This window comes from Acipenser ruthenus, chromosome 2, assembly GCF_902713425.1.
Source record: "Acipenser ruthenus chromosome 2, fAciRut3.2 maternal haplotype, whole genome shotgun sequence".
In the NCBI taxonomy this organism is placed as follows: domain Eukaryota; kingdom Metazoa; phylum Chordata; class Actinopteri; order Acipenseriformes; family Acipenseridae; genus Acipenser; species Acipenser ruthenus.
This window is the reverse complement of record NC_081190.1, coordinates 4,336,120-4,360,170: the sequence shown is the minus strand read 5'-3', so window position 1 is coordinate 4,360,170 and position 24,051 is coordinate 4,336,120. Positions and strand designations below refer to the sequence as shown.

Genomic DNA, 24,051 nt, shown 5'->3' with positions numbered 1-24,051 from the left:
TTTTGCCACATGGCTACAGAATCTCCTGAGTGTTTTTTTTGCATACTTCAAATGGGATTCAAGGTGGGCTTTCTTGAGTAATGTCTTCCTTCTTGCCACCCTACCATACAGGTCAGATTTGTGAAATGCTTGGGATATTGTTGTCACATGCACACTTTGACCAGTCTTGGCCACAAAAGCCTGTAGCTCTTGCAAAGTTGCCATTGGCCTCTTGGTAGCCTCTCTGATCAGTCTCCTTCTTGCTTGGTCATCCAGTTTGGAGGGACAGCCTGATCTAGGCAGGGTCTTGGTGGAGCCATACACCTTCCACTTCTTAATAATCGTCTTGACCATGCTCCAAGGGATATTCAAGGACTTTGATATTTTTTTATACCCATCCCCTGATCTGTGCCTTTCAACAACTTGTCCCGGAGTTCTTTTGAAAGCACCTTGGTTGAGCAGAGGGAACCTACAGGAACTACTGAATTTATCCTGAAATCATGTGAATCACTACAATTTAACACAGGTGGAGCCCACTTAACTTGGTGTGTGATTTTGAAGGCGATTGGTTACACCTAAGCTAATTTAGGATTGCTATTACAAGGGGGGTGGACACTTATCCAACCAAGCTATTTCAGTTTTTATTTTTTTTATTAATTTTCTACAAATTTCCAGAATATTTTTTTCACTTGGAAGTTGTGGGGTAGGATGTGTAGGTAAATGAAAAAAAAAAAATACTTTCTATAGGCACTGTATGGAAAAAACTACTAAATCATTTCACAGATGCCCAGCCCAACTATGATTTTGAAAGCAATTTGCTAAAAAGAGTCTTATTTTACAAAAGGTACATCATGAAATCTAATCTTTTCATGGTGATGCAACTATGGTTTCACTGTCAAAGTAGATCTACACTGTGTTGAAAGGCTTTGGTTCCTCAATAGAATAATGCACACAGCTGTATATTCCATGGAATAAAAACTGAGTTTCAGGACATTTTAACAAAGGCCTGGGTGGGACACCACTTTTAAATGTGTTTTGAGTTTCATGGGAATGTGCCAGGTTATTTTCTTCACGACTTTCAGCCTCATTGATTTCTAATCTGTCCAATTTACAGAGGAAAATTGCTAAACATTAAATACTTTTGAGCTATTAAGCTTTCTGGACGTCTATGAGACTTCAGCATTCATTGGCAACCAGCCTTTCACTTCCCATGGGTTGCTGACGTCATCCTAGTTTGCTTTAGATTCTGACATTGGTACACCCAGTTGTTCTTAAGTGACTTGAATAACAGCCATCTGACACAGAGCCTGGCCCCACTGAATTTCAGCAATGGCCAGCATAGTGTTTAGTCTGGTCAAAGCTGGTTGTGCAAGCTTTTAGATAATCATGTTGACTCAACAGATTATAATGCTGGTTCAGAAGCTGGACATGAGGATTTTAGTGCAAGTTAATGTTCAATGAGGTGAAGTGCTGTAAACCACTGTTGCGATTTTAATGAGAAGACGGTAAATCAGGTACAGGAGCGAGAGGATAAGTAATTACAATGTCACGTCATGTACTGTAAACACAGTTTTCATAAAATGTATGGGAATATCGTTTTTTGATGACATGTTCCAAGTCACACAGAAAAACACAGAAAAGTGCTATGTTCAGAAAACAAATGTACCGTAATATATACTGTATATGTGATTGGGTTATTCAAAAACAGCGCCTAACTTGAACTTTGGAACTCTGATTTGTTCATGTCCAACAACCATAGGTGGTTGTCAGCTGATTAATAATCATCCCTAGGACCAATCTGGTATGTTATCAGTGTTTCACCTTGATAATACTATACAAGATCCAGAGCAAATGCATTGCATCGGCAGCGCAGTTTAACTGTAGTGTAGCTGCACTGTACATACATAATTACAGTTTCATATCAGTGTAGAACCAGCGCTTAGGGAACATAGGTGGAGATCAATGACATTGCCTTAGTTATGGTCTCTTCTAGTTCAGAAGACACATATTGGGGGATGATTTGTATATTACACAAGCTTCTATTAAAAACAATAGCTTAAAGGGTAGCAATGCAAAATGTGATCATATATTCTATGAAGAGCACAAGCATTAACACATATTGGACATACTGTATACCTATCTGTATTGTCTCAAACTTGACATGGTAGTGGTTACAATCAAATCTTCATAGAAAAGATATGCTGCAGTTTAAATGCAGGAGAAAACACTCCATGTTGTAGTTAGACTGCTGTTTTGGCATTGAAGTATACTGCAGTTAGGGTGTAGTTCTCATGGTGCGTGACTGTGGTAAGAAAAACAGTGTTAAGATAGCATGCCTTATACAGAACTTGCTTTTATTAAGATATTAATCTGTACAAATACATAAATAAATGTTCCTAGGCGCCTTCCCATCTCAGTACTGACCAGGTGCAACTCACCCCCCTATAATATCAGGGGGCCAGCTTAAAAACAAAGAGCCCAATTCTGATACATGCTAAAAAGAATTCTTGTATACAGTACATTCAAAGTGGAGATGATTTAGAGATACCAAAATATGTATAATGCCAGGGATTTGAGCATGCAAAACAGGGAACAAATGCCCCATTGCCAGTCCTTCTGCATTCATCTGTTGCAGTACTTGCTGTGATTGTGTGTATATATATATATATATCAAGGGCAGGAGACATTTTAATATTTATGATAACATTTTATATTACAGAAAGCATGATATTGCCAGTACATTCTGTATAAAAAAACCCAGTTAGTTCAAACAACAGTTAAAGGTCAGTCACTTAAGACGTCAACATAGACTGGAAAAGGTTTCGAAATATGAGCCCATAAACGGATATAGAAATACCAGCACAGTACTGCATATCAAAAGTAGATGGACAGTAAATACCAACATGGGCACTAGATATAAGCATACTTGACCAGTGGCTGTGTTAATTAAGATTTGGCTCCACTTTCATAACTGTTTATGAGGTGTTTAGTTTATGGAGGTTCATACTTTTATGGTAATCTTGTAGGTCTTTAGAATGCCTAAGCCACAGTATTACACTTCTGAACAGGCTGATAAAATACTGGTGTAATAATTGCTAAATGTCAAATTAAATGTCACAGCACATCTTTTGAGTTTGTTCCAATGGTTGGCGTCATGCTCCTGGGTAACTTGATTTACAAGCTCTGCAGTATTAAAAGCTACCTGACTTTCAAACTAATTGGTTTTCCAGTGGCATTGTAATTGATGTGTGCAAAGCGTTTATATATATATATATATATATATATATATATTGTAAACCGGCTGGCACTCACAGTCGTTCGTTGCCCCTTTAAAATACTGACCCAGACAGAAGAAATTGATTTTTAGCTGCGCTGACACGCTACTTTAATAAACAAACAAACTGAAACACAAAATAAACACCTAGCTCCTTTTTTGGAGCACTAACTAAACAGGCAGGTCCCTGACTAACTCGCAGGATGGCTAAACCGTTTACCTGCCAAACAAAATAAAACAAAAACCAAACCACACAGGTTTAACACACGACAAAAAGGTTTCACGCTACCTTTTCTTTGTTCGTCTGCACTCACTCACAAGCGGGCTCTTCACACAGCAGCCCCGAACAAACTGGCTGCTTTCTTTAAATACCCTGCACCTGGCTGTAATTTACAATGATAGCCAGGTGCAGGGGATAATTACTAATAAAACAACTAACTCAAATGTGCATACGCACATGTTTCCTGCTGTGTTACAATATATATATATATATATATATATATATATATATACACATAGTACTATTTTTAGGTTCGTAGCCCCTTTTCAAGCTGACCCAGACACATGATTTTAATTTTTTCAGCAATTTTACGCATTTTTATTGATTACAGAAATAAAAGAAAATCAAAACAAAACTAAAACCTAACTCACACATGGAGTACTAACTAAAACTTTTTACAGTCCCTAAACTAACAAAACTGGACATATAAGGTGTTTACGGTTTACACACTACCTTTTTACAGCCAGGTGACACAAATTCAACTTTAAAAAAAAAAGAATTACACCTGTGGCTCCCACGCCCACACATTTGTATGGCAGGGACAGCCACCAACACATTATATACACTACTGGTCAAAAGTTTTAGAACACCCCCATTTTTCCAGTTTTTATTGAAATGTAAGCAGTTCAAGTCCAGTGAATAACCTGAAATGGTACAAAGGTAAGCGGTAAACTGCCAGAGGTTAAAAAAAAAAGTTGAGGTTACCAAAAACTGAAAAATAATGTACATTTCAGAGTTATACAAAAATGCCTTTTTCAGGGAACAAGTAATGGGTTAACAACTTACAGCTGTTCTGCAGCAATGGAAGTAAATTAAGCCTTGAAAGTTGATGCTAACAATTCCTACAGGTGTCCCAACTTTTGTTGATTACTTACAAACCCTCTGTCTGTATAAAAGCAGTGTTGGAACAGACTGTGTTACTACACCCTCTTAAGCATTATTTGTACAGTATTGTACTGCAGGAAGTAGTATATTGCTCTCATAATGGCGAGATTAAGGCAATTAACAAAGGAAGACAGACAGACCATTATAACCCTTAAAAGTGTAGGACTTTCCTTTAGAAAAATTGCAAAGAAAGCCAAGGTGTCAGTGAGTACAGTTTCCTACACCATCAAAAGGTACTTGGAAACTGGAGGAAACTCTGACAGGAAGAGGTCTGGCAGACCCAAAGCCACAACAGAATCAGAAGACAAGTTTCTGAGAGTCAACAGCTTGCGTGATAGGCGGCTCACAGGACAACAGATTCAAGCACAGCTTAACACTGGTCGAAGTAAGCAAGTCTCAGTTTCAACTGTGAAGAGAAGACTTCGAGCTGCAGGTTTGACAGGTCGAGTGGCAGTAAGAAAGCCATTGCTAAGGTGGCAAAATAAGAAAAAGAGGCTTGCCTGGGCCATGAAGCACCGCCAGTGGACTACTGAAGACTGGAAGAAGGTCTTATGGACTGATGAATCAAAATCTGAAATCTTCGGTTCATCACGCATGGTTTTTGTACGCCGTCGAGTAGGCGAAAGGATGGTTCCTCGGTGTGTGACACCAACTGTCAAACATGGAGGAGGAAGCGTGATGGTCTGGGGCTCTTTTGCTGGATCCAGAGTCGGCGACTTGCACAGCGTGAGTGGCACCCTGAACCAAAACTGCTACCACAGCATTTTGCAGCGCCATGCAATACCCTCTGGTATACGCCTAGTTGGTCAGGGGTTCATCCTACAGCAAGATAATGACCCAAAACATACCTCCAGGCTATGTCAGAACTACCTTAGAAGAAAAGAACAAGACGGTAGGCTTCAAATCATGGCATGGCCAGCACAGTCTCCAGACTTAAACCCCATCGATCTGGTTTGGGATGAACTGGACAGAAGGGTGAAAGCAAAGCAACCTACAAGTGCAACACATTTGTGGGAACTTCTGCAACAGTGTTGGGAAGAACTTTCCGAACAATATTTGATTTCCATTGTAGAAAGAATGCCACGAGTGTGTTCAGCTGTTATATCTGCAAAAGGTGGCTACTTTGATGAGTCAAAAATTTAGATTAAATTTTGTTAAACAAAACGATTCCATGATTTCTTTTTTTATCTCCAATTGTTTATTTGTTCTATGCTTTAATTTCAGAGTACATTGAGACATTAATCTGCGTAAATTTCAATAAAAACTGGAAAAATGGAGGTGTTCTAAAACTTTTGACCGGTAGTGTATATATATATATATATATATATATATATATATATATATATATATATATATATATATATATATATATGTATGCAGTATCTTCAGTGATATCCCTGTTAATAACATGCTTCCATTAAAAATAAGTAAATGTCATTGTTTTGCTTTGATTCAGCACCAAACAAATCACTATATTGATAGCTTGTCTCTACGATTTTAGCCTATTTAACCTATTTACAGTCTGAAAATATTGTAAAAGTGAAGCCAGATGCTCAATGTTAACCCTGTTTAAAATACACAAAAAAACATTAGTTATCAAAATCCCTGTTGTTGCTTTTTTCTCATTTGACACTTTTTAAAAGCCACTATTACGATGGAGATTAAGGGTGAATGTATTATAATTAGCACCCCCATTGCTGTAACTGTGTGGGTTAGTGGCTTTATGAATAGTCCAGTGGCACAAAGTATGTTAACTTGATGATGAAAGACGCTGCTTTCTCATTAAATATGGTGTTACATTATGTGCATGGTTCTAAGTTAAGTTGAATAGACGCTAAATCTATAAAAAGAAAAAGAAAATTGACTAAAAATAGAATCTTGATAAGCTATTCTCTGTATTTTTGTTAGAGTATACAGTGGTTTTGAAACTGTTGCCATCATGCTTTCAAATTGCACTCAGTGCTCATAAATATGCTTTACCATACCTCTGTAGGATTTACAACGCTTACCTATGCATTACCATACTTTTACTATGCTTTATTACACTGCTTTTACTATGGGAAGCTTGTATATGGAGTAATGGGCATGCACCATTGAGAACTGACCTGCTCTCCCCTTATTAACTAACCCATTAATAAGAGAATGAACTTTGTAAGTTAGTGACTTATACAATGGGTTTTACATCGATCTGGCTAGACATTTTCAGTATTAGATTTCTATGGAGGTAGTACTATCAAGACTATGGTAGTGTTTTCATGGGTGATACATAGGAATTGATTTAACCTTAAGCTGCATTTTATGTGGTATTTTCAGATGTCCAACTAAATATATTGTTCACCTCTTTGCTGGTGTGTAATATTTGAGGAGGACAGGTGTTTCAAACACTAGAGTCATTCAAGAAAGAACAGTCCTGGAGCTAATGGTGTTCCAGCAAGGGAACAGCCGACAGGGCCAGACAGCTTCTCCCCATTCATTTGCTGTTTTGGTAGGATAGCATTAAGATACTGTAAAACTCAGCTTTACATGCATCACTACATCTGATCAATTAATATTTATTCACAAGCATACTGTTAGTCTGCAGAACAGCACATTCATATTTATTCACAAGCATACTGTTAGTCTGCAGAACAGCACATTCATATTTATTCACAAGCATACTGTTAGTCTGCAGAACAGCACATTTGCAGAGCTGCCATTTAATTTGGTACTTGGTGATATGTCCTAGTTCCATGACCTCAGTAAGACAACTATATAGCCATGGAGTGTGCATTATGCCATATGCAGTAACTGTCTGCATGTACAGTGCAGTGATTATAATTTTCTGCCGTTCTTAACATTAACTCCAGTGCACATCTAAATTAAAGTTATACTGTAGCTGTCCAACTAATTAAATGGCACTCAGATAAAGGGCAATACTATAATATTATAAAATACACTGGATGCTAAAGCCTTATCATTGTAAGGCTTTGAAAGACATGCATCCTTGTATTTAGATCTCTAAATGTAATCCACATGAAAGCTAGTATCTCGAATAAGTATGGAATATAGAGAGAGATAGATAGATAGATAGATAGATAGATAGATAGATAGATAGATAGATAGATAGATAGATAGTACATATAGTACTTAATTATATTGTAATATACTGTAAATAAAAAATTATATTTTTGTAATCATGTTATCTAAAAGGAAAAGGGGCCAATTGTGAACTTTTCTATAGTTTAAAAGATTGTGTTGAAGGCTACAGTACTCTTCATTGTACCTTTATTAACACAAGTTATCTGGCTCATTTCAGAAAATGGACCTCGTCTATCAGTGGAGATGGAGCAGACCAAAGTAATCTCCCACCGCGGTGGCAACGCTACACTGCCTTGCAAGTTCCACCGCGACGGCACTGCTAACAGCCCCAAGACGAGGATCAAATGGACTAAGCTCACCACAGATTACCTCAAGGAGATTGATGTCTTTGTTGCCATGGGCAACCATAAGAAAAGCTACGGCAGCTACCATGGCAGGGTATTTCTGCAGGAAGCCAGTGACAGGGACGCCTCCCTCGTCATCACTGACGTCACCTTGGACGACTACGGGAAATACAAATGTGAGATCATTGAAGGACTGGAGGATGACACTGGGGTTGTCACTCTCGATTTACAAGGTAATTGCTATTTTGCTATGACTGTGTTATATTTATTTAATATCTGTGCCCCTCCCACCCCACATCTTATTTACTCGTAGTAATGCAAATGTAAAATCCACTTCAGAGGGTTCAGGAGCAGTCAGTGGGTGCAAGGTTTTGATTGGTTCTTCAGCTGTCACTCTCAAAAGCAATTAGTCAACAAGAAATACAGCCTTAGACTTTGGCCATTTTTAATTGTTTGTGACAATCAATTAACATCTCATCTAAACTACGGGATATAGGTTGTTGGTTTTTTCTGTTTTTAAAATAACTGTTCACAAAAATGTCTGTCCAGGGTCCTAAGATGTCCTGGCAACTGATGAAAAAACTGATGTAGCACAAAAAGTTTTGTTTTCTGAGCCGATGTTTGACAAGAAAATGGAGAATGATATTACTGCATGACAGAAAGAACAGAAACCGGTAGAGGCTGTAAGAGGTCCGACTCCTTTTTCAGCCATGAAACATTTCCCCAGGTGAATTTTAGCAAAGATCTGCAAACTCTAATTTTCACTTTGGCTTGGAGCAAATAGCACACAGTGCAGACGATTAATGCAGTAGGCATTTTAGCTGTTTTTTACTAACTGTATTTGTAAATATATTATATAATATATTTTTTTATCAAACTTGACTGAGCTATACTGAGCATAAAGTATGTGACCCAGTGATGTTGCAATAACTTGTAAACAGGTAGCTGAAAAAGGCAGAGTGCAGAGAGTAGTTCACTCCACCAGTGATTTATCTAATGGACAATACTTCCAACTTTTTATCAGCGATTTCCATATGAATTTACATTTAAAAGAACATGTGAAATCTAAATACAGTGAAATCCATTCTAAAGACCTTCAGAAGAAATATAACAGGTCGACCCATGCAATACATAAACTGTCTTGGTCCATATTTCTGATATTTGTGGGACACTCAGTGAAGGACGGGGGACAGATGTAGAGTAAAGAAGAGGAGGTGGAGGACAATAAGGGTGTCTTTATATTTAAATAATACGATAAGACTTGTTTACTGCAGTATACCAAGGAAAAGGCTTAGTAAATCACAGAAAAGTAATGCATACCAAATCATGTACAGGAAAAACGTGTGAATATTTCTTTCAGATCCATAAAGTAAAAAATAACCAAAAGATTTATTAGATGCTGTTGGCAAATAATATAGGTTACCGTATGTTTGGCCCATGGCCATATCTTTATAGTGAGTTTGTTGCTGACTCATAATACTGCCTGGAATTGGCTGCCTTCCCCCAAAGGTTGTTACTAATACCTGGCTACCCCTGTGCACAAGACACAATCCAAAGACATTTAAAAAAATACCTTGGTGCAAGCTGTAACCTGAATGTTAGCAAATGATGTTACCATTGAAACAAAAATATGATAAAAATGCATCTTAAACAACAACACTTGGTTATTTTATATTGTTTCCTGGGGGAGTCAGATTGAATGGTCATAGTACCCACACAGTGGAGGAATAATCCAAGGTCATTAACCTGGCACCTTTCCAAAATTGTTTAAATTCATTGCAATGAACAAAAAAACATGTATGTGTTGATATGTAAATAAAACCTGTTGGACTGCGGGGCGTATCAACTTCAACCGTCTCGATTTCCTGTCTGTCACTCAGCAGCGAATGCACGCACACACACGGCAGATGGCTACTCTGTCACAAGCATGAATACCCTGTATCTTTCTAAACAAGGGATTTAGGGGAGCTCCCTAATAAAAGCGGAATCTCAAAACAATAATTGTGTGAATATAGTAATTGTTACAGCTGTGTAGAATGGTATTTAAAACAGGATTCCTTTATCCGACTTTTTACATATCCCCCTTACTCTGGTCCCACACAGTCGGATATGTGATGAATACTGTGTTATAATGGGTTTCAATTCATATTTTTCTTACAAGTAAATGGCTGCACTCCTTGTCTGACGAACACATTTCATTGCCTCACAGCTCACACAGTGGAAGCTGTTCTATTTTAAGTCCGATGAAAAATGAAAGGACACTTTTTTTTCTTCTAACAAGAGAAATCCATTTCTGTTACATCTACAAGACCCATCTGAGATTTAGTTTTTCTATTAAGTCTTTTATATTAGTTTGGCTTCTTGTGTCCTTCATAGAACAAGTAAAAAATGCTGCTGTGTCTTTTTAAACTCAGAGATAAATGTGCTATGACATTTCTTAAGTTATTAAAGGTGAACAATATAATTTTCCATACAAGTCAACATGATACCACTTTACTTCAGACATTTACTGGTAAATCTCAAGAATAACCAAGTGCCTTTACCAATACATTTTTGGTATATGTCCGAAAAGCAATATAATTCTTCATAATTCCAGACATTTACCACCTTACTTGGTAAACGTTGACAGTTACCTGTAAAACTTAAGATTGGCCTGATTCAGACTTTTACCGTAACATATATACAATGAAATTTGATATATGTACATTGGACACAGGCACATTGTTAGTAAGCTCAGGGGTTTACTTTTGATCCCCGGAGCCAGCATCGCAGCCGTTGTGTGTGCTGATGCGCTAGGAGGCAATAAGCTGATCCCTGGAGCCAGCATTACACTTCAGCCATCAACACCTGACAGAAGGATATCTACATCATCATATGGAAGGAAGCGCAAATGGATGGAGACACAGATGGATCACATTAGTTTACTGTAAAGCTGCGTCTTAGTTGGTGCTTATCTTGGCGAGAGCCGAGTTCAAATCAGCATGAAGTTTTAACATCTACTCTCGTGTAATGGAAATCATATATACATGTGTATTTAGGGTTATGCAACACCCTGTATTAATTACAACATATTGCTGAGATTTATTTTTTAACCCAATCACAATGTTTTGATATTTTTATTCACACATCCTGGGTAAAATTATCGTCAGCATTAGTTTAGGTACAGTTTCCTACACTGAATCCTGTGTTTGTATCCAAATCAATGCTCCCCCTTCAACAAAGCCGACGCTGTTTTTCTGTTCCCACTATTGCTTTTCAATCGGAGCTGCGTTGCTGCAGGGAGGAGCATTCATTTGGATGCAAACACAAGATTCAGTGACAGACAGAAGGCAGCCCCTCCTAGTAGACGCGGCCTAGAATAACGTGTGAAACATGTTCAGTTTCATTCTCCAACTGATTTATGACCTAGGATGCGTGAAAAAAAAAATCAAAACAATTGTCATTGTGTTGAAAAATATATCTCAGCAATACGTACAACACAGGATGCAGCAATGGTGAAGTAATACATTTTTGTAAACACTAAAGGGTGGTCTGGAACATTTTAACCTGCTTCAGTTCTTATAAAAACTTGCAACACGTTATAAATTAAGAAGCTCATCTTTAAATGTTCAATAACATACTGAAGATCAAGTTGTCTGACAAAGCTTTCTACCATTGTCATAGTTTTTTGTTTATTTTTTACTGTTAGTCAAATGCGAAGCACCTTGAACCATTGAAAGGCAATACGAATTCCAGATCAACAGTGGCTACTTGCTTGTTTCTTTTTACTCACAGAAGTTTTCTTCCACAGGCATTGTGTTCCCCTACTTTCCTCGAATGGGGCGCTACAACCTGAACTTCCAAGAGGCTCAGCAGACCTGCCAGGACCAGGATGCAGTGATTGCTTCCTTCGACCAGCTGTATGATGCGTGGAGAGGAGGTCTAGACTGGTGTAATGCGGGCTGGCTGAGTGACGGATCGGTGCAATATCCCATTACCAAACCCAGAGAACCCTGTGGAGGCAAGGATACTGTCCCTGGTGTGAGAAACTACGGCCTTCGTGATAAAGAGAAGGGCAGATATGATGTCTTCTGCTTCACTTCCAACTATAAAGGTAAGCAGAGGTTTCCATTCTACCAGATTTCAAGTTATCAACCAAGTTTATAACTTTACTTCCATGGAAACGCCTACCATATGGAAATGGTTTGGCAAAAAGTATATCGATGTTTTAACAAAGCCAACAGACACATTGAAATCAGGAAACAAAAGGTCAATTTCTGAGACAAGGGATAGAAAGATTAAAATCTGAACTGAACGCAGTAGGGATTCAAGGAAATGCATGCACATGGATTAGGGAGTGGTTAACATGTAGAAAACAGAAAGTACAGATTAGAGGAGAAACCTCAAAATGGAGCGAGGTAACCAGTGGTGTACCACAGGGATCAGTATTAGGTCCTCTGCTATTACTAATCTACATTAATGATTTAGATTCTGGTATAGTATGGAAACTTGTTAAATTTGCAGATGACACAAAATAGGAGGAGTGGCAAACACTGTTGCAGCAGCAAAGGTCATTCAAAATGATCTAGACAGCATTCAGAACTGGGCAGACAATTGGCAAATTACATTTAATAGAAAAGTGTAAGGTACTGCACGCAGGCAATAAAAATGTGCATTATAAATATCATATGGAAGATACTGAAATTGAAGAAGTTTATGTTGACTCAGAAATGGCTTTATCTAGACAATATGGGGAAGCTATAAAAAAGGCCAACAAGATGCTCGGATATATTGTGAAAAGTGTTGAATTTAAATCAAGGGAATGTAATGTTAAAACTTTACAATGCATTAGTAAGACCTCATCTAGAATATTGTGTTCAGTTCTAGTCACCTCGTTACAAAAAGGATATTGCTCATCTAGAAAGAGTGCAAAGAAGAGCGACCAGAATTATCCCAGGTTTAAAAGGCATGTCGTATGCAGACAGGCTAAAAGAATTGAATCTATTCAGTCTTGAACAAAGATGACTACGTGGTTATCTGATTCAAGCATTCAAAATTCTAAAAGGTATTGACAATATCAACCCAGAGGACTTTTTCAACCTGAAAAAAGAAACAAGGACCAGGGGTCACAAATGGAGATTAGATAAAGGGGCATTCAGAACAGAAAATAGGAGGCACTTTTTTACACAGAGAATTGTGAGGGTCTGGAACCAACTCCCCAGTAATGTTGTTGAAGCTGACACCCTGGGATCCTTCAAGAAGCTGCTTGATGAGATTCTGGAATCAATAAGCTACTAACAACCAAACGAGCAAGATGGGCCAAATGGCCTCCTCTCGATTGTAGCCAACTGCACAACTGTAATCCAGTTGAGTGGTAGAAACAGTATCAGATCTCGATGCCGCGAATCACCCAGCTTTAATACTGCATGTGGCCAATAGAATATCCGACAGGATCTGCAAACATTTTTGCAGACCAAACGCATTTGCAGATTGCAGTGTTCATTTTTCATTTCCCCTAAGCTGTCACACTGTAGAAAACCTCCATGCAATCTTGTAGCCACTGTAGTAATTACCTCATTTGAATTTGTCCTGCATTGTCTGAATACAAACTTGGATCACTGATCTGCAATTTCTATAGCATACTGTAGATGACTCTGCATTTAGTGAGTTTTATGTTATTATTATTATTATTATTATTATTATTATTATTATTATTATTATTATTATTATTATTATTATTTATTTCTTAGCAGATGCCCTTATCCAGGGCGACTTACAATTGTTACAAGATATCACATTATTTTTACATACAATTATCCATTTATACAGTTGGGTTTCTACTGGAGCAATCTAGGTAAAGTACCTTGCTCAAGGGTACAGGAGCAGTGTCCCCCACCTGGGATTGAACCCATGACCCTCTGGTCAAGAGTCCAGAGCCCTAACCACTACTCCACACTTTTAATAAGATCCTTAAGAACATGTTGCACAGATTTATTAATAGCGATGTGCGTTACTGGGACCAGCTGATTCCTCCCCTTCTCTTTGTGATCAGAGAGGTACCCCAGGGTAGGGTTAGGGTTAGGGTTTGGGTTAGGGTTAGGGTTACAGGGTTCTACAGGTTTTTCACCATTCGAGTTGTTGTATGGGTGGAGACCACAGGGTGTACTTGATCTGGTCAAAGAGATGTGGGAGGAGCCGTAGGATAATTTGATCAATACCGTCCTGTATGTGTTGGACCTGCGCAAACGTCTTGAGTCTGTTGGAAAATGGGCGCATGACAATTTGCAACAGTCTCGGCACAGACAGGAGACACAGTACAACAGAGGAGCTCAGGGGATAAAGTGCTGAGGTCCTTGGCTGAGTGGCAAGGACCTTTCAAGGTTACACGCTGGATTGGGATGGTGGACGATGAGATCTGCCAGCCGGAGCAACGGAGAGAAAAGCATATTTATCATGTTAACCTTTTGAAGCCCTGGTTGCAACAGGAGGCGTTGTTAGTGGCGCAGGCAGGTGACGTCACAGACCTGGGACCTGATCTTTCTGTGTTAGCGAAAAAAGGGTCGGTACAGATTACAGATAATCTGACACCAACACAGAAATGTCAGGCTCGGGCCCTGGTGACGGAATTTCCTGATGTGTTTTCTCCCGTCCTGGGGCAGACTTGAGTAGCCCATCATCACATTGAGATTGAGCCGGGGCGCTAGTTCACCAGAGGCCATACCGTATATCTGAACGCAAAAGACAGGTAATAAAAACGGAAATGGATGAGATACTTAGACTGGGGGTAATAGAAGAGTCCCAAAGTGACTGGAACAGTCTGATTGTTTTAGTGGATAAGCCAGACGGGTCAACTTGGTTTTGCATTGACTTCAGGCGAATTAATGAAAAATCGAAGTTTGATGCTTATCCCGTGTCCCGGGTAGACGAGTTGCTGGAACGTCTAGGCACGGCTCATATTATGACGACACTGGATTTAACGAAGGGGTACTGGCAGATACCCCTGACCCCATAATCCAAAGAGAGGACGGCGTTTTCAACTCCCTTTGGGTTCTACCAATTTAAGACCATGCCTTTTGGGTTGCACGGAGTGCCAGCCACTTTCCAGCGGATGATGGATCATGTTTTGAGGCCCCATTAGCAGTACGCCGCTGCTTACATAGATGACGTGGTTATCCACAGTGAGGATTGGCCGAGTCATCTGTGTAAGGTAGTGGCGGTACTGCAATCCTTGCGGGAGGCTGAGCTCACTGCTAACCCAAAGAAATGTGCCATTGGGAAGAGTGAGTTGGAGTATTTGGGGTATCGAGTAGGGAGTGGCCAGATCAGACCTCTGATTGCTAAGGTGAAAGCCTTGGCTGACTGGCCAGTCCCTACGACCAAAACCCAGGTGCGCTCTTTCTTGGGACTAGCGGGCTATTATAGGAAGTTCATCCCAAGCTTCGTCACGCTCGCTACTCCCTTGACAGATCTCACCAGGAAGGCTGCCCCAAATACGGTTCAGTGGACGGAGTCGTGCCAGAGGGCCTTTCTCACTCTGTAGTGAAGGACAGAATCACTCGGTGGTACTTGGCCCTGCAGCCCTATGCCTTCAGGGTTGTCCACCGAGCAGGAAAGCTGCATCAAAATGCAGATTTTTTATCTTGGGAAGGCATTGGATTTTAGAATGGACCGGTGGAGGATATGTAACAGGGGAGATCTGTGCTGACTGTCTGGCGCATGCATGGTGCTGCAGGATGAGGGCAGCAGCCTCGTAAGATCCGCCTGTTAGTCATGGCAGTGACACGGAGAGGTGGGGAAGAGGGTGTGTTGGCTCTCCCTCTCTCTGAGTGGATGAGAGGTGGGCCTTGGGGCATTGCTGGGCCTATAAAATAATGCTCTTTTATTCTATCAGACCTGCCCCTTTAAGATGAAAAACAAGCCAGTGGAAGTGCTGCGACCGGACCAAGCACAGCCAGAGAGGAACGAGAACAAAACAAAATAAAATGAAAGAAAAATGATTTTTTTTTAGTAGCAGGGAAAAACTTGGGTAGACCCGGAAAGTATAACAGGTTGAGGGAACGTGTGAGCGTAGGACGGAGACCTGAGTCGTGCGGATAGTGGTGGTTGGGGTAACGCTGCAGAGTGCAGCACCTTTATTTTGTAGTTTTGATTACTAGTGTTTTATTTTCTCTTTTTCTTTGTACCTTCTGTTTTTGATTATTATTTTATGCACCTGCATGTGCACGGAACGTGATCTGTTAGTCGCTGATACCATTGCTGGTTACAACAGTGAAACAGTGCCACCTTATGGCCGCAATAAATCGTGCACCCAAGTGCTGCTTAGAAAATCCAGTTTTCTGTCTCCTGTGTCAGTGAATTACTCACCCTTCCACAAGCACACTGAACAATAAATTGGTCTTTCAATTCGGATCACCTCTAGGAGAGGACTTTTATTTCATTTTAGGTATTTCAGGGTTTTTTTTTTTAGAAGAGAATTACGTCAAAAAATGAGAACATAGCCTGAAACCCACTTGTGTCATTTTGCAGGACGTTTTTACTACCTGATACACCCGACCAAGCTGACCTACGATGAGGCAGTCCAGGCTTGCCAGAAGGACGGATCTCAGATCGCTAAAGTGGGCCAGATGTTCGCTGCTTGGAAGCTAATGGGATACGACCGCTGTGACGGAGGCTGGCTGGCTGACGGCAGTGTCCGCTACCCGATCTCCAGGCCCAGGCGACGCTGCAGTCCAGACGAGGCGACGGTTCGCTTTGTGGGGTTCCCAGACAAGAAACACAAGCTGTACGGTGTCTACTGCTTCAGAACCTACAACTGAGAGCACAGCTGATAATCCATTCATTTACATACACGTGAGGGAATTATTCTCAATAGTATGGACTCATAAAGTTACCAAAACTGTGATAACCTTTTTTTTTTAAATCATTTTCATAAACTTACAAAAAAATATATTTTTTTTGTAAACTGAATCCGAGCATTACATTTTTTTTTATCATTCTTAGATATTTTAAATTAATATAATTGCATCTGTAGCTCTATAGCCTATACAAAAATTAGCATTATAGCAGAACTGAATAAAAAAAGAAAAAGACAAAATGATTGAGCTACATCATCCCAAAAGAAATATACTTCCATGAATGGGTGGAGCATGCTAAAGCCTGAAAAATCTTTAGGACTGATATAAACAATAGTAAAGCTTCTCGAAGGGGGAACTGTTTTTTTCTGGCCATTTTTTAACTTTTATTGTGCACTGCAAGGAGATTCATCATATCCTAGATAAGAACCCTTATGGACAACAGCAACTCATCCCAATTATCATACTTCCCTGCTAAAGAAAGAAAAGTTATGTCAGAAACAAAAAAAAGGGCTTTATGCATATAACTAAGAGAGAGTTTATGTACTTCTTTAAGTTTCTAGATACTTTTAAAATTCTTATTAAGATCATTTGAACACAGAAACAGTTTGAAGGTCCTTGATCCTTTTTGATGGGTGTTCCATGGGGTGAGTGAGTGCCAGAATTGCTTCTTTATGCTCTATAGAATCCACCTGGATTGCATCAATCAACTATTTTTCTGGGTAATCACAAGATAAAGTTTGATGAAATCCAGGATTTGCTCTAAAATATTCCAGCTGTGGCATATATCTTGGGGGTATAAGCTGACCAAGTCAACACATCTTTAAAACAGTTAGAATAGGAATACATTATTGTTCAGGAATGACCCTTTGCTTTACAAGAATAATGCAGTTAAAATGAAAAAATACCTCCATTGTTTGGGTTCTCTCGTTCCTTGTGGTGCTACACATTTTTTTAAACCTGTTCGAGCTAAAGTAAATACAAACTCTGAGCGTGACACATTGTAGCCATAGCATCAACACGCAGCTGCTTTAGTAGGAGGCAAAAAGGGAGAGGTGGCTTAATGCCAGCATTGACGCATAATGCCCCAGTGTTCTGACCATCTGTATCAGGAACATTTTACCATTTCATTATGGGAGGGAAAGTTATGAGACAGTTGATTTCTTATCACAGTATCAAGCACCAACAGCTGTCAAAGGACCTGCTGCTTGTGGCATGAATGCATACTGCTCAGTACGGTACAGGTAGCTGTTATGTAGAGCACCTTCTGACTGCATATCTTTAGAGCAGCAACATCAAAATGATGCATTGTCCATTTAAGGGTTACAGGTGGTTGCAGCTAATAAATTACCTGCCGTGCACGTTCATATACTATATAGCTCTCAAATGTGCAGTTTTGAAAGAAACACATGGTATGGCAACCGTGTGTTTTCATATGACATCTGGCACTACACTAGGTTAAAGTAAGATTGCTTGACTTGCCATACAGGATATCTGTTACTGCTTTACTTCCTAGGTCATTTCATCTTGCATTGTCCGGGGTCAGAGAATCTTTCTGGCTGCAATCAGTCATTATGGAAAGCAGCTGGTTGGGTGAAGAAGGTCCTGAAGGTATGGGGACAGTTTCAATCTCCAGGGGGTCTAAGAAAGCAGCAAGGCCTGCAGACAGAGATTTCAGGTAATTAGTGCCGTACCAGATAGTATGTTTTAAAATGAAAATACATGGTCACTAAAATCACTTCAAAACACATTTGTTTTGCCTATAACTGTTAAGGTCAACAGAATAAAAAACACTGACAAACGCGCACATTATCGCCAGAAAACCTAAACCTGCCTGAAAAGTATCACATTTCCCCTTTGAGTCGCTTTCCTAAGATATTTAAGAGAAACCATTTGCTATGCAGCATTTAGCACCAACTCAGAGCAGTTACCAACACGAACTGCTGGACAGAGAGACTGTAAAAGTAGCAGCTTCATTTTAATTAGCCTTGAACATGTTATAATCTTATAAAATATGTAGCTACAATGTTTAATATTTTCTTTGCGTCAGAATACTGTGAATGCCACAGTTCGGGAGATTAAAACGAGGGTGCTCTTAAGATTTTTTAACAGTAGCCACTAAACTATATAGGAAATGATATTAGCCAAAGCTGGAACCTTATTAGCTAAATGACATTGCTGGCAATATCATGCGTTTTTACCATTAGGGGTTTATGTACTGTACAGTAGCCAGCTCATTTCGTGCTGGCAGCTAGTCACCACCTTTAAAGGCAGCGTACAGAATGGAGAATTGGTGAATTGGCTAATAAGCAGAGTAGTCCTACTACACTCTCAAGGTAAATGCTGTTTTTTGATAGCGACAACAACACTCCAAACATCAACAGTATTAGTTTTCCTATTTTGTTATGTACATATAGAAAAGTATTAATCTATGAAATAAAAAACAGTATCGTTTGTATCTATATGTAAAATACTTTTTGAACCGAATCCAACAAAGAAAATAAAAACCTTGAAAAGACAAAGCTGTGGCAAAGAATGTTGTACTTTTTCCTGACTGTGCTACAAAAAATTTGTATGAATTACTGTCATAGGGCTGTATTTACTGGAATGTTTTCCTTTTTTTAATGTTATGTAAACTTCAAAGGCAGCTAAAGGATGCATTGCTCAATTTTCTTTCCTTTTATGTTTGCTGATGATGATTAAACACGATGCAAGCTAGCATAAAAAAAAAAGAGTCAGGCTGTTGCTTTGTAGAGTCTAACAACAAATCATTACTAACTTGGCAGATCTGCATGGGACTATTCCCATGTAATTTGCAAAGGCTTTTTAAAAGGCAGTGGGGTCGATTTTAATGTTCTACAATGGAGGATTAAAGAGCTTCAAATATTATCAAAACACTTAATTTAATTTTAATAATTAGATTATGTTGTTTGCAATCGTTCTGAGTGGTCCTGCATTAGAATATGTTATTATAATCTGCCTTTGCAACCAAATTTGCTTTGAGCTTGTCGGGAGAATCCAAAGTGCCAGATCTTAACAGAATTCCTCATGTGACGATGTGGCCATTCAACTGTGTTCTACATTTACATACAGTAGACATGGGATAAGTGGGACTGGCAGAGTTGAACTTGAATCCTGCTGGTGCGTTCCCTCAGTCGATCAGTTGAGGAATATATTAACACTAGTACTAATACAATCATACAAATACAAAAACAGTGGAATGAAGGGTTAGAACTTTTATAGCAGCAGTATTCATGTCTGCCACGGTTTAGATCATTAAAATAGACAGCATGGTTTTCTTAATTCCTATAATAATAGATCCTCTTTTACAAGGATACCGTACGTAAAGTTCCGAGATGAGATCTGAAGTATGGCTTGGATTTTCCTTTTCGAAGGGGTGGTATTTATCTTCCAGGAGAAGCTGAGGCTGGTCATTATTGGAGTTGCCAATCTCAGCAGCCAGGAAGATAGTCCTCCAGATATTTCCTGAAAGAAAATGAGATCAGTAACTAGAAGTTGTATTTAACTGCCAATTGTCATCATCGTGTATAAATATTCATGTAAAAACATTTCATAAAATTGGAATATAGTACTCAGGAGATTTGGCACACGTTCATTAATATTGTTTTCATACTCCTGCTTTTAATTTCTATGTAATATATATATATATATATATATATATATATATATATATATATATATATATATATATTATGTTCCAAAATATGTAAGCTTTCCAATCAGCATCTCATGTATACAGAACTGCAAGCTCAGTAATGACCAGGATATAAGTATGGGATCTACAGTGCACTGGAAAGTATTCATAAAGTGCTAGAAAGTCTGGCATACTGGTGCTTTATCAATATAGCACTAACTAAGCTTCAAGGTTCTTCATTTCTGGCCAGTTTCCTCTCCCTACTGAATCTCCTCCCTGATAAAAGGTAGAATGTAGCTGGCTGTGGGTTTCTTATCTTAGACACTCTCTGTCGCTATGTGCTCCTCTCCCAGCAGCATTAAGCTGCCGTGTTCAGTATAGGATGCCTCAAGGTCCATTATGTCTCCCCTGATAGGGTAGACGGCCCTTCACATCCCATATGAATAGCACAAATCACTTCTTTCGTATTAGATTTAGCAGCTTTAGCGCTACCTCGCCTTTTTTGTGTTTAAAATAAAAGTACAGTTATTGAAAATGTCCCAAAAAAGAATATTACAATTTTTTTTGTAAATTCTTCAGCTCATCACAAACTGCTTTGTAGAGCAATACTAAAAACACACGTACACACCATTCTGGACACGCTAGGTGTCCATTGCTTCATGAAATAAATTCCTCAGCATCGCAACTCCACCTTAGGAGCCTTCTGACTGTCCTTGTGTACAAGTCTACTTTTCAATTTGATTGGTCTAAACGTTTTATGGTAAGCATGTTGTAAACATTGCAGCAAGGACTGTGGCTAAATATTATTTTTTTTACTTCAACAGATAAACAGGTCTTGATGCTGGCTTCGTTTTATTAACATATTTAACATAATAGAAACCGAATGCATGGCTTCCGTCATATATAGGGGTTACAGTTTTGTTCAATGGCTTATAAAAACTATCCCAGTGCCACTGACTGCGACTGCATTTCTGTTTGAGTCAAATCTAATAAAAATGAATCCTACAATCCAACTATTGTAGGTAAATGTCTATTTACTGTAGTCTTTGTATAAGATCAATGTCTGATTTTCATTGTGAAGTTGACTCACATGCTATCTGTTACCAGCTGGGATTTCTTGCTTTGGCTTAATTCTCAAAACCTGCAGAAAAAAAAATGTGTTCTGTTTGGACTGAATTGTTCAACAATGGTAATTGCAATATATTAACAGTGCAGTCACAAGGTGTTTTTATACACTATGCTATATACAAAGAGGATACCCAATAATCAATGTGAGAGAAGAAGAGGGACTAACTTCTGAGTTGTTTGTATCTTTACTCACAAATTATCCATTGCAATTGTTCCATGCTTTCCCCATGTTTATAGTATGTGTTTACCATGGTTTGCCATGTTTTTAATATGCTTTTCTAGGCTTTGCAATGCTTATGTATGCTTTAATATGCATTATTACATGTTACTATGATTTTACTTTGGGGCCAGAGGACATTCCCCCTATGTTAATGAAAAAGATGAACATTTATAGTTTCCTAAACTAATGACAAAAATAACAACACCAGCATAACAATGTTATTCTGAATGATTAGAGTCTGTTAAGTAACTTAACAGCTCCTGTAGGATAATGCTTATTTTAATATGGTCCATGGTCATTGTATCTATCATCAGATGCTAATAAATACCCCATACTGCTTCTCCCATGTGGTGTTAACTTTTCAGATGAGGCTCTAGACCAGCTGTACTCAACTCTGGCCCTCAAGATCCAATCCAGTCCAGGTTTTTACTCCAAGCATCTTCTAATGTAGTTCATTGAAGCTATTAAGAGGCAATTAACTAATTTAGGACCTGCTTGGAATAACGACCAGGACTGGAATAGACCTCGAAGGCGCCAGAGTTGAGTACCACTGCTGTAGACAGTCCATGCAGTATTTGATTTTAGACTGGTCTTCGTTATTGCATTCACCAGCACCACCTGCTGTCCCAACCCCCTCACTGCGCTTGGGTACCGTATACAGTACCTCAGAGCAAACAGAGAAATACATTACAGTTTAGAGTGTAAATATGTCTGGTAAATGTGGTCCTTATTTAATCTATTATTATCATTGCTCCCCGCCAAGCACAAGAGGTATGATGTCTTTCTGTTTTTATCCACAGCTATAAAAACAGTACTGCACTGTGCGTCACTGTGATGACAGGAAAGGAGTGTGCACCTTGCTCACAACACAGTATATCAAGGGTATTAGTAATAGATGTCCATAGGTCTAGGACAATATTCACGAAACTTGAGCTCACATATAAATACTCTTTTTTAAAATGAGATTGGTAGTCCCTAGCACGGGCTACTATTTCATTCAGTGTGAATGATTAAATTGGCTTTAACAGCCTTTAACAAAACATTGTTTAAAATAGACCTTCACATTTTGTAAACAGAGCCTATTGCATCTTATTAATAATAACAATATACGACTAACATAGGCCAAAACATTTTAAGCTCCAATGCAATGTTGCACCATGATCTAAATGAAAAAAAAGAAACTAGTAAGAAACAACTTGTATGTAAGGGGCCAATAAAATAAAAATGTGATTTGTGCATTGAATTAAAACAATAATGTTTGAAAAGTCAAGTACATTACCAGTAAATAAGTATATGAAAAAATAAAAATAAAAGCTTTTAAACAAAAAATGACTTTCCCATGACACACACACACATCAGCCCCACTGAAAGCATTGACACAACTTAAGTTTGTCAGCTATACACCAAGGCTGCCAAACACAAAACAGTACTGTATGCTTTCAGAAAAAGAGGTGGTAGCAGTGCCAAATCAAAAAGCTTGATAAGTATGATGTCATTTTACAAAGAAATGCCTACAATAATGTTATGATAACACTCTGTGCCCATGAATGGAGAATTGTCCTAGATTTTTCCAGTATGCCATAATCTTACAAAAATACACCTACTCCATACCACTGCGCGGTTTAATAAGAGCAGCAAAAGCAATTAGGAAACTGATGTAGCTCTCACCTATGGCAGGGAGAGCATTGTAGTAATCCAAGTATAATAAATATTGAGAAACTTGCAGCTGAAAAGGGCTCTCAAGGTTGCCAGAGTCAGCGATTTGATTGTTCATTTCTATTACTGGGTGCATATAGTTGGGTAAATTCTATTAAAACATTTCTGTTAAACCACCATTTGGTCTTTTGATTTATTGATTATACAGTACATTAGAATTATAATTGTATACCCTGCACATTCTGTCAAATCATTTGCTACAGTAAAATGTTTCTAGCTGAAAGTTGTTGTTACATTTTTTTTCCACTGTTTATTTCCTTGATGGTTTGTTCAAATCTGAGTCACAAGTGAAACATGTTTGGTTGTCTTAATTTTCAAGTCTCTCAGTGGGCCATAGTCAACATCATAACCCATTATAAATCATGAAGACACTCTCAGCCAACCAGAACGTCAGGTCTCAGAACATTCCAGTACATCTTATTTTGCCATGTCGTCTCATGCATGCTAGACTTGGGAAACGGCATTCACTATGCACAGTTTTGTGTTTATAATATGTTGATAAGTACAGCTGACCGTGTCTCTTCTGGTTAATTGTGTGTCGCACGAGAACACACTCTTATACCAGCATTGCTTCACAGTCCTCTTGCCCACCCAAATAAGATACTCGTATAAGAGACAGGGTGAAATGTGCTTATTAACGTATACATATATATGGTACTGG

At 38.7% G+C, this 24,051-nt stretch overlaps 1 protein-coding gene across 3 annotated transcripts in view; it reads left to right on the top strand.

The window, feature by feature from the left end:
• The window catches only part of LOC117404097 (hyaluronan and proteoglycan link protein 1), a 32,569-nt gene extending 13,376 nt beyond the window's left edge, over positions 1–19,193 (top strand). For all 3 annotated transcript variants that reach the window (XM_034928298.2, XM_034006793.3, XM_034006794.3), the window contains exons 3-5: positions 7,714–8,073; positions 11,631–11,933; positions 16,346–19,193. In XM_034928298.2, the coding sequence (XP_034784189.2) occupies positions 7,714–8,073; positions 11,631–11,933; positions 16,346–16,635 (953 nt within the window). In that variant the 3' untranslated portion in view covers positions 16,636–19,193. The remainder of the gene's footprint in view (positions 1–7,713; positions 8,074–11,630; positions 11,934–16,345) is intronic.
• Positions 19,194–24,051: the final 4,858 nt, after the last annotated feature.